Genomic DNA, 11,540 nt, shown 5'->3' on the forward strand with positions numbered 1-11,540 from the left:
TTTGTACGTTAATACTTTTCCCGCGCAAATCGCTGATAAACCCTTTAAATGCCGTCCTTTTCAGCTATGAATACAATGTCTGAACACTATACCGATCCAACAAAATCGTACATACAGTAACTTAGTGGCTACATTTTAAATACTAACGTTACTTTGAGCTCCTGCGCATCGTCAGCCGTTGATGAACCCCTCGAGCACAGCCGAGCGCAGAGACTTGTGCGCATGCGAGATCTAGACTTCGGGGATGGGTCTATCGATGGAAACAAGATGGCGACTCTGGCGAAAGCGCCAACATATTTACTGAAGTAGATGTCCAAAATTAACCGCGGTAGCGGGATTTCTCAAGCCCCTCTGGGGTTCCGTGAAACATGAAGACCGGGAGCATGTTTTGGAATAGGAACTGACCGGGTTTAATACCGTAACAAAGTCAGCGAGATGTGCGAGAGCTATGCCCGCTCGCTGCTGCGTGTTTCGGTGGCGCAGATCTGCCAGGCTCTGGGCTGGGATGCGGTTCAGCTCACTGCGTGCGATCTGCTGTCCGATGTGCTGCATCGATATATCCAGCAGTTGGCCAGGGCCTGCCATCGGTACTCTGAGCTCTGTAAGTGCTTCGTGTGCTACCCCGATTACTTTTTTAGCCCATAAACCTGAAGTAGTCGATCACGTTGTTGTTGACTACCTCTGTAGCTGGCGCCCCCTAGAAAAGGTTGATGTGTCAAAAAGTACAGTAACGTCAGTTACAGAGCTAAGCAGCGTCCCTGTATTGTTATAATTGTGTCTGTGATGCTTTCCAGCGTCTGGTCAACACATTGTACATAGTATATGTCACATGCATTAGCACCTAAGCACTATAAAAAGATCAGTCTATCAATCTGAAACCTGTTGACTTTAGGCTGAGTGTTGATGCAGCATCAGTCAGAGCACCTCCTTGTATGTGCAGCACAAGCATTAGTATGTAGTCAAACTGCTGACCTGTAATCAACGCTGACAGTATACTTTAGTGAACAAGAGGCAGTCAAAGTATGTGCTGAGGTTTAATGGCTTGTTTTGATGCTGCAATTTAGATGGAAGAACAGATCCAGTCCTGGATGATGTCAGCCAGGCCTTCAGGCTGCTTGGAGTGAGTCTGAGTGAACTGGAGGACTATGTCCACAACCTGGAGCCTGTGGCCTTCACCCATCAAACGCCACTCTTTCCTGTTAGCAAAAACAATGTTCTGCAGTTTCCCCAGCCTGGAGCTCGAGATGCAGAGGAAAGGAAGGATTACATTCCAGACTACATGCCACCCCTGGTCTCCTTACAAGAAGGTCAGTGCATACAATTGCTATATGAACATCTGTGTGCGTGTTTAGCCAGTGTTTCCCAGAGGTCGATATTCTATAGTTTAAATGTCTCAACTAATCCACAGTTGAATATACATAATACAAATATGCACTCACTTGCCAGTATTTGGGTTTATCTAGCTATAACTAATGCAGCCCAAAACAGCCCTGCAATTTATACTGTGTTGCTATGATGCTTATAATTTATCGCTTTTTGTTGGTTTGTTTTTTTCCAGTATTTTATCATCTCCATTTATATCACTGAGGATGGACTACACATTAGAAACACCTCTCAGATTAACACAGAACAGCTCAGTAGCACCACAAACTACTACACCCAATCCCCCCCCACCCCACCCCGTTTTTTTCCGGTGGGTGGGTGGGCATTATTATTATTATATTCCAAGATCACTCAATCATGACTGGACCAAAATATTCACGAGACGCAGTTGGAGGAAAATAAAATTGGTAGAAGTGTAATATTTACAAAATATTGGCCTACAGCTTGCACTAACTTTAAATACAGTGATTTCGACATATACTTTACTTGAACGGGCAGGCCAGGTATATTAGCACCTGCCAAAGTATATTTGCCGACCATTTTAGCATTTTGCAGGGAAACACAGAGAAAGAGATGTTAATTTGATATTATATTAAGTGGACATTTTACTTTCGGTTTCCATATACATGCGGCGCAGATGAAAACAAAGTCACGCGGCAATTTAGTAAATACGGTGACTTTATGAAATGTACTGCTGATGGAGCGGGAGTGTCGCGGTTCTGTCTCTCGGATCCCCGACACGACACTGTGGACTTCAGTGTCGCGGTTTCCATCTCAGTTTCATAACCGTTATAGTCCTACAAACTACATCCTACAAAATTATCATAAAGTTGAGTCAACATATCTCGTTAAAATTTTATCCTTCATGAAGGTAGGATTGTATTAGACTGCGGTTCTAGTTTTAACTTAGGCTTACCTAATAAACTGGCAACTGAGTGTATAAAACTATATCTTTGGGCCATTATAATAACCATGTATATGTTTTAAAACCAGTGTTGTTGTGGGAATCCTTGGAGATGAATTGAAACTCAACTCATTTTATGTCTCTTTCCTCTCTAGAAGAGGAGGAGGAGGAAGTCCTTCCTGACATGGGCACCTCAGCTGAAGCTATGCAGGTGCCACTGGAAGAGGATGAGGAGGACATGGACGACGACGAGACGGTCAACGATGAGAACCACCCGCTGAAGAGGCACCTGGACAGTCCTGATGCAGCTATGGGCATGATGCCTACCTCCAAGAGACCACGCATGTACCCTGGCCTCAGCCCAGAATGGGGGGTTGAGCCCAGGGAGCCCCTTACCTCTCTTAACCCTCAACGTGTTCCTCCAGGCATGCTGCCTTCTCATGATAGCCTTGACCCCATGTCACCTGAAACACCTTCTGGAGCCCTGGCTCCCTTCAGACCTCAGCCAGTAGTACCAAAACACTCTGATCAAAAGGGCCTCACCACTCCAGGAAGAAAGCCTAAGGTTTCATCCCCTGGCAGACAACGGACTAAGTCCCCTAAAGGGGTCATTCCTGTTCCGGTGGGTGGTAGTCCCATCCATTCTCCAAAACCGTCTAAGGAAAGAAAGAAATCCCCAGGGAGGACGAAGAGTCCTAAAAGCCCCAAGAGCCCAAAGATGGTTTCAGCTAAAGCATCCCAACCCCAGAGCAAGACAGAAGGTGTGCATAAGCTACCGCTGTCTGCACTGAGTGAGAGGATGGGCAAAGAAAACATCCATATGCGTCTGAATATAGAGGACAGGGAGTTATCTGAGGGCCCCTTCAAGAAACTAGAGCCTGATAATACAGCCATTGATGACTCCATTGATGCTGTGATTGCTAGAGCATGTGCTGAGCGGGAGCCTGATCCTTTTGCTTTCTCCTCGGGCTCTGATTCAGATAGCAATGGATTCTCCAGCCCCAGGAGGCTGACCATCATGGAGCCGTCTACGCCTAAAGTCCTGATTGGGCCCGGCAACTCTGTAAAAGATACATCGACACCACTTCACCTACATGCACATGCAGGCCTAGGAAACTGGACTATGGATGACTCAATCAATGAGGTGATCCGAAAGGTCAACCAGGGGGGTCCGTCCGCACCCCCGCCAAACCAAGGCGAATATGTGTCCTCTGGATCAGCCTCACCGCCTACTCCTGAACCTCTGCTCAAGGTGTTTGAGGAGAAGAACAAGATGGCATCATCAGTAGATGTCAAGAAAAAGCTGAAGAAGGAGCTCAAAACTAAAATGAAGAAAAAGGAGAAAGACAAGCCAAAAGACAAGGACCGGGAAAAGGAAAAGGGCAAGCTGAAAGAGAAGAACAAGGAGAAGAACCGGGATAAAAACAAGGACTTTTCCAAGGATGGCAAGATGCCTTGGAAGGAGTTTGGAATGAAGGATGATGACCTTTTTCTTCAGCGAGACTATACTCTGCCTGAGGGCTCCATCAAGATAAAAACCAGAGATGGAGATGGCCCTAAGAAGGAGAAGGAGAAACACAAAGACAAAAAAAAGGATAAAGAAAAAAGTAAAAAGGACAAAGATAAGAGGGACAAGGGTAAGGACAGGAACAAGGAGGACAGGCAGAAACAATCTGCATTAGCCCCCTTTGCTCTGAGTGAGGTCCCACCACTGTTCAGCCCCTCTTCCTGCCTGCGCATACCCTCCATGCTTCCTCCTTTGGCCCCGATCCTCCAGGACAAGGACATAAAGAGCAAGGAAAAGGACAAGAAAAAAGACAAGAAGGAGAAGAAGAAAAAGAAAGACAAGGAGAAGGATAAGGAGCGAGAGAAGGCCAAAGAAAAGGAGAGGGAGAAAGAAGAGAAGAGAAAAGAAAAGGAGAGGGAAAAGGAAAAACGGGAAAAGGAGAAGGAAAAAGAAAAAGAGAGAATTCGATTGGAGAAGGTAAAACGTCTTGTGCGGTGTGTCATTATGTTTCTGTGTTTGAGTGACACTGAAATTTACCTTGTACTTCCTGATCCCTCAGGTGAAAGTAGAAACTCCTGCAGCTTTACCATCTCCAGTCATCCCCAGACTGACACTCAGGGTGGGAGCAGGCCAGGACAAAATGTAAGCATTGAATGGATGTCTCTGGTGATATTTCTGGTAATGTTCCTTCCAACACCTCTTTGCATGTTACTGGAGGTTGTCGTTTTCTTGCAACATAAAAAAAAAAAAGGATGTTTGTTTCTGCAGCAATATTATCATGACACATAGTACTAGAGCTACAATTATTATTATAGCAGTATTGAAAACCGTCAAGTAATGTCTGGTCAGATTCACAGTCTTATTTTTTATATGATAGTTGAATGATGATGATTTAAATCTTTTAAGACTACTTAATTAGGCAAAGTTATTGTACTTAACATGTGAAAATATTTGGCTTCTTAAGTGACGTGAAAAAAGTTTGTATTACTCTAAGTTTTTAAAGAAAGTACTGTTTTGGTATCTGTACTAAAACGCAAGTATGGTATTGCTACTAAGGCCCCATCCACACTACTCTGTTTTAGTTTACAAACGTTTTGGAGTTGATCTCCGTCTACATTAAAACGAAAACTGAAAACGCACAGCTAGGCAGACGGTCTGTTCCGTAGTTACAAAAGATTTGTCGAAAGAATAAATAATACAGACTAAGCATCAGACCATTTTTTTTTTTGTTGTTGCATGAATCAATAACAAGCTGCGACTGTTACTGAATGTAATACGGGAGTGTGGCGGCAGAAAACAGACTGGGAGTTGTTGCAAAGTAAACGCCGACATGCACAGTGTCCGTGTAGGCAGATGAGTGTTATTTGCACGGTACAGAATATTTTAATAAAAATATCATGTCAAAACCTGGTCAGCAGCATCGTGTTTCTGCTTTACAAGACCCAGTCAGAGAGCCGAGCGTGAGCGGCTGCGTCATTGTTTCTAAAGTCCTTGGCCCGTCTTCACTAAAACGCCCCCGGAGTTTTGAATGCAAAACGGGTCAGCAGCTTTTCCAAACTTCTCCGTTTTAGGTCTTCGTTTTCGTTGTTGTAGTCTGGACGGGAGGTGCAACATAGCAAAAGGTCTCCGTTTTAATTCGAAAACGCAGTAGTGTCGATGGGGCCTAATATAGAAGAATTGCAAATATGTAACTGTGTTTAAGCAGGTGAGTTTTACTGAGATTGAGACCTGAGTAAATGTAAAAAAATAATACACTATACTGAAGAACAAAAATATACATTAGAATATAAGAAAGAACTGTACAAAGCAGTACACTAAATGAACAAATTAATAATAATAGAAATGACCAAGAATAGACATCACTCAGCTAAAACTAAAATTTAACTAAGAGTTTAAACACGTGTTCCTAAAATGGCCCAAGGATACCATGCTGTTTACTACATTACTACATATTTAAGTAGTTAAAATGATTCTGACATGTATTGATATTCTTTACATTATGTAGTTAACATAGAGATAGTAAAGTCTTCTATTTGTGGTAACTTGTATTTGTCTCTGTCCATTGCCAGTGTTATCAGCAAGGTAGTTCCAAATTCAGAGCCCAAGACGCCAGTACCCAAGACCCCCGCTGCCAAGTCTGGACCTGGGAACCGACCTCGGACGCCCCCACCGCCTCCAATACTCTCCCCAGTGGCACCCATTCTGCCCCCACCTGCCTCGCCTCTTCCACAAGCTCCTGCCCCTTCATCGTTGCTGTCCCCTGCCTCTGTGCTCTCTCCAGCCTTCAAAACACCAGTCCGCAGCGTAGTAACTGAGACTGTCAGTACCTACGTGGTGAGTATTCATACTCACCACTTTTGTTTATTGATATTTGATGCATATGACAATAGTATTTTCATAAAGTGTGGTTTATTTTCTTACGAATAAAAAGTGCATGCAATGTGTTTTTCAGTCTAGGTGGACAGTAAATGAATTAAACCTATGATAAAAAGGGCTACATGTCTATTAATGTAATTTTTGCCCCCTTTTCACTAATCAGCATTGTTTCTGTAATAGCTATTTTGTCTTTCATAGCGGAGTGTTGCTTATGCTTTCTGCCATGTGTATTTACTCAAGATCCGAGACGAATGGGGAAACCAGATCTGGATATGTCCTGGATGCAACAAAGCTGATGATGGCAGTCCTATGATAGGATGTGATGACTGTGATGATTGGTATCATTGGTAAGAGAATTGTTTTTTTTTCTGGCCTAATGAACCTTCATACTATGATTTGCTTTTATATAGAGAGCCTAAGACCTTCCCCTTCTGGTGGACTACCATAGCAGCTTATTCCGGATATAATATGTACGGCAAGAGACCACAGATGTTTTGATCCCATTTGAGTTGTGCCCTGTGTTACACATTACTGTTTTACGATAAACTGCACTTTCTTGACAGACAGAATTATATTTTAAATTGACAAACATATGTGTAATTCAGGGAACAATTTAAATGGGATAATGCCTCTCGTTGTTGACTCCGTACATTTTTTTTCTGAAATAAGGGCCCGTGGAGAAGAAGGAAAGGACTTAGGCTCTCTATAGGATTATACTTTTGCATAGTTGATAATTCAGCACCAATTGTTTCCATCATGTCACATCTTGTGATCTGTGTTTGTGCCTGTTTGTGCTAGTTGGTGAAAATGTGGGTTGTAATTGTACACTGAAATTCGTGGTTTGGTACATTTTACGTACAACAGTGAAAACATAGAAACTCAGATAAACATATTTTTGTCATTTTAAAAAGAATTAAAAAAAACAATTAGCCACTGAAACATTGGCAAATAGTCGGTCAATATATCAGTATTGCACAATTCTTATTACAAGACTCAAATGTGCATATTTACAGATATACAGTAGATGGTGAAAAAAAGTTAAAGATCAGTTTTTATATTTATAACAAGCTTAAATCAATTAGAAACAGCAGTATGCGTAGTTTAAAGTTTCTTAACATGCAGTGTGATGTTTTTTGTTTAATATTATACTCTGGAAGTCCATGAGTAATTCCTAGATGTCTGCAGCTTGTTTTTGACTGGATTGCACATGTAAAGAAACATTTGCAGTGAAGCTCAAGCTCTGTAATAGACAAATTCGGGTGATGGTGGTGCCAATTGTCATGTCACCAAACTTAATTCAATACACAGTTTCTGTCCATTCAACTCTTTCACCAGTGTCATTGTATCTTACTGGGAAACTAAAGCATGCTTCTAAATGATAGATGGAAATTACATCAGCTCTGGTTTCTCATTTGTCATTTCACATCAGTTGTCCCACTTTCAAAGCTTCCACACACCTTAAGACATGAACCTAATTTGACAGTATCAGGCTTATTTATGTATCTGTTTGTTTATTTTAGTCCAATATATTTATTGGGTTAGAAAAAAATACATAAGTAGAGTATAAAAAGCAATGCAGATCCATACACACACACACACACACACACACATCAAAAACTAAGAATTAAAAAATGATTAAAAACCTTTTATGGTTCATTATACAGTCATACACAGGTTAGCATCCCCTTATTTTCAGAAAATCTGTAGGTGGTCTTTAGCGGCGTACATCAGTGTTTTTATAGATTTATTTGAATGTAAATGTTTTACTAACGGCATACCGAACTGAAGAAATAAATAAGAAAATAGATGCATCCTAAGCATCTTTGCACTAACATGAACTCTATTCTTGTCCTCTCTGCTCAGGCCTTGTGTTGGGATCCTTACAGCCCCTCCCGAGGACCAGCAGTGGTTCTGTGTTAAATGTTCCAGCAAGAAGAAGGACAAAAAACACAAGAAAAGGAAACACAAACTGCATTGAGAACTATGCAAAAAGCACATATTTTGGACTTTTTTGCCACATCACTCGTGGCACTGCTGTAAAATAAAAAAAGAAAGTTTAACATTGTGGCTGATGCTAACATCGGATGATTTTTTTAATGATGTCAGCCACGATGGGTGGTGAGTTGGTAAGAAAAAAGGCTTTAACCAGCACATATCCAGCCTTAGTTCTCATGTGGTTTTCCCTTTTTCACCTGTAAAGTGTTTGCTTGTTGTTTCGGATGTCCAGTCGAAGGAGATCATGACAATTATGTTTGTATAAGGAGACCACGACTTTGTCTAAGATGAGAGCTCAACAAAGCAGAGAACAACTAACATCCATCGTCTTTACTTTTGTTTCCTTCGTGTTGTCACAAGAGGAATGACCTGCAAGTCAAACCTGTCCCCAGTTTTCTGCAGTATCATTGAAATGTCATGTATATAATGATGATGGCATCAGGTGTGTATAAATGTGTCAATACCAACATCCAAGCCAAGTGCATTTTGTTCTTAGGATTCCGATTTGTTAAATCCATTTTCAGATATTGGTTTTTAATGATTTCCTGTAATTTCTGTACATTTTTTAAATTTAAAGTTTGTATTTTTATTTTTTCTTCATATGGATTTGTCTTGGAGTTATACTGTAGCTGTGCTTGTAATGTAATTAATTTCGCTGATATTTCAATATTAAAGATGAACGGTCTGTGTACTCACAGACTTTAAGACGTAAATCTCATTACCATCAAAACTGTACTTACATTTTCTGTCATTCTTATTTAATTTTCAACCTGGACAGTCTATGTTTACCCTCTTTTTTCCCCCTCCCCAGTAGCTGTTTGTTTACATTTGCTTACATATAGAATAGAGTGGAAATTTTTTTAACAAACTGAGTTTCTGATGTTGATTTTGTTCCTGCTCATTTCTCACTGGATGACAAAACCACAAACGAAGCAGTGTGCAGTTGGTTACAGATGAAGTTCCAAATCCTGTCTTGCAGCAGTCTGTGCAATGCATTAGCCTAGATTTGGGGGCTATTCTGCTGAGTTGTCGTGCAGCACTTCACCTACATAAGCTATGTAGGAGAATGCTTGGCAGTCACATTGCACAGAGTGGCTTGTCTAAAAAATTGATTGTGGATTGTGGGGAACTGATTTCTTGTACCTAAAAATGTCTCCTGTGCCGTTTGCAGCTGAGTTGTTTTTTGCTCTCCCCTCAGTGACCACACGGTGTCATTCTTCATGCACAGACACTGCCACTCATGCCGTGTATAGTGGCAACAGCAGGCTCACAAAAAAAACGTGTTCCACCATATTATGAATGTAAGAAATGTTAACAGGTGTCCCTCTGTTGATGCTTTAGAATCTTTAGCTCGCTAGGCATGCCTTTAAGTAAAACCAGCTCCAGTAGTGCTCTCCTTCATGAGAGAATCTGTAGAGAGACTGTAAACATGATTTACAGTCGCTCAGAAGCTATTAAGACTTCTTAATTAAGATTTCTATAGAAAAGAATTCACTGTGAGATAGTAAAGCATGTCTCCCCAGTCAATAGACTTCTTATTTTTATGGTGCAGGTTTTGCGTGTCCAACTTTTTCCGTTCTCAGAAGTAAAATGTCAACTGTTATATCTATAGCAGAAGGTTTTATTATCAGTCAAGCTTGACTGTACATACTAGATGTTTATCAGATTCACTGTGCTTCTGTTTATTTCTGGGAACATTAGCAGACCAGTGTTGGCTGACCTCAGACATCTAGTTGGCTCATATTACACAATATCAGAAATTTATTTTTGTGAAAACCTTTAATGCTTTCTGATCATTAGATGTACTCAATCTTTGAACTGAGTTTAAGAGTTTAATTTTCAGAGAGCACTTAGGCAAACCTAAGAAAAGGCCATTAAAGTCGTTCAACCTACTGTGGGTAAAGGCATGGTTTAGTTTGATTGAATCTTGTTCAGACATTAATTCTCTAATTCTGCTATATTTGTTTTTGGTGGTGACTTTTGACTTGATTTCTGTTTAAAGATAGGTCAGACTCAATGGCTACACCAGGATGCTTTTCAGTCTTTCTGCTTTGCTGCAAGCATTTATTATTTCAGTTTTACCCTCATTTAATTGAAGGAAACTGTGGCACACCCAATCACTGACTTATTCAATACCCTTATTTGGTGAGTACAGTCACAGAGACAACATCCTAGTTAATAAATATGATTAAACCTCAGGCTCTAAGACACCTTCGTTAGATATGGCTGCTTGATATGATATGCACAAAAAAGCACGTGACTCCTTAACTCTTTTAAAATGTCAGATATTCATTTTACGTATTCACCTCTCTCTATGAGCGGGTTGCGCCCATAGATGGATGGAAATGTCTTTCGATAACACTAATTAAAGAGGAAGTGGAAAAAATGATGTGTGCCTAAAATAAAGGGGAAGTAAAAGGACTTCTGCCCATGCAAAACAAGCTGACATTTCAATGTGGTGTATAGCTTTTTATCATATGAAATGCATTCACTCATGCAAGCCCACATGAACAGGGGGAAATACAGTATGTTACAGATGTAATCAAGCAAGATCAATTATTTGCAAAAAACCTACATATGAATTAAAGTGTCAGTAAGGTCAAAGATAGCAGAGCTGGCTGGCTGTGGGCCTCTTGCTGTCGCTCTCCCTCTTCAATCACACATGCTGGTGTCAGGTCTCATGTTGCTAGCATCTGCTGGATCATAAGTTACTGCCCAGTGCCTGTAAAGATGGAACTCCAGTATGTCTGACATAAAAAGTATTCAGTCTTTATTTCTTATTATGTTGCTGTCCAGATGCATCTACATCGCCTCATAAACATGATATAATGTCGCATTCGCTGGGTGCGCAGAGCAGGGGAGAGCCCAAATGCAGAGAGCAGAGGTCTAGAGTATTTAATACGGGGCTAGACAGACAGACATAAACAAAAACTCATGGGTACAGGTAACTGGTACATCCAAAAACAGAACAGGTAAGTAGCAACTTGCAGAACATACAATAACCAACTGCACATACATGCAACAATGACCGGACAGGAAAAGAACAGAAACACCAAACATTTATACACAGGGACTAACGAGCAGGGCGGGAGCAACACAGGTGACTGAGATCAGGGTTAACGAGGCAGAGAGACAGAAGGGAAAAACAGAGAGACTGGATGGCAGGCAGATTACTGGAGGTGAGCAGACATAACACAAGTACTGAACACTAAACATATCAAAGTAAGATGTAACAGATCAGAATAATAAAAATAACAAACTAATCCAGACACAAGCAGACAGAATACGAATACACTAATAACAAGGAACACAGACTGAAGCAAAGATAAAACAAAACTCAGAGCAGACATGGGCAAAACAACACAGAAGTACACA

General features: G+C 41.0%; 1 protein-coding gene across 2 annotated transcripts; it reads left to right on the forward strand.

Annotated features, from left to right (window-relative positions):
• Window positions 1-223: 223 nt before the first annotated feature.
• LOC119893671 (transcription initiation factor TFIID subunit 3-like) lies at window positions 224-8,900 on the forward strand. 2 transcript variants are annotated; one of them, XM_038705980.1, is made up of 7 exons: window positions 224-601; window positions 1,065-1,307; window positions 2,443-4,271; window positions 4,354-4,436; window positions 5,864-6,113; window positions 6,411-6,517; window positions 8,034-8,900. In XM_038705980.1, exons 1-7 carry the CDS (start codon window positions 436-438, stop codon window positions 8,146-8,148), a joined length of 2,793 nt encoding a protein of 930 aa, XP_038561908.1. In that variant the 5' UTR covers window positions 224-435; the 3' UTR covers window positions 8,149-8,900. The 2 variants fall into 2 exon arrangements, with proteins under 2 accessions (XP_038561908.1, XP_038561907.1); XM_038705979.1 differs by having other exon boundaries at window positions 225-601; window positions 5,864-6,128.
• The last annotated feature ends 2,640 nt before the right edge of the window (window positions 8,901-11,540 follow it).

This window comes from Micropterus salmoides, unplaced genomic scaffold (genome assembly GCF_014851395.1).
Source record: "Micropterus salmoides isolate LMB-PRFRI ecotype aquatic unplaced genomic scaffold, ASM1485139v1 Ms_hic_scaffold_8, whole genome shotgun sequence".
Lineage (NCBI taxonomy): Eukaryota > Metazoa > Chordata > Actinopteri > Centrarchiformes > Centrarchidae > Micropterus > Micropterus salmoides.

What these genes read in the sequence shown, in the direction of transcription:
- LOC119893671 (XM_038705979.1), top strand. Translation starts at nt 436, where the DNA reads ATGTGCGAGAGCTATGCCCGCTCGCTGCTGCGTGTTTCGGTGGCGCAG. An exon ending in CCATCGGTACTCTGAGCTCT is followed by an intron (nt 602 to 1,064) that starts GTAAGTGCTTCG and finishes GCTGCAATTTAG; the next exon opens with ATGGAAGAACAGATCCAGTC. An exon ending in TGTGATGATTGGTATCATTG is followed by an intron (nt 6,518 to 8,033) that starts GTAAGAGAATTG and finishes CTCTCTGCTCAG; the next exon opens with GCCTTGTGTTGGGATCCTTA.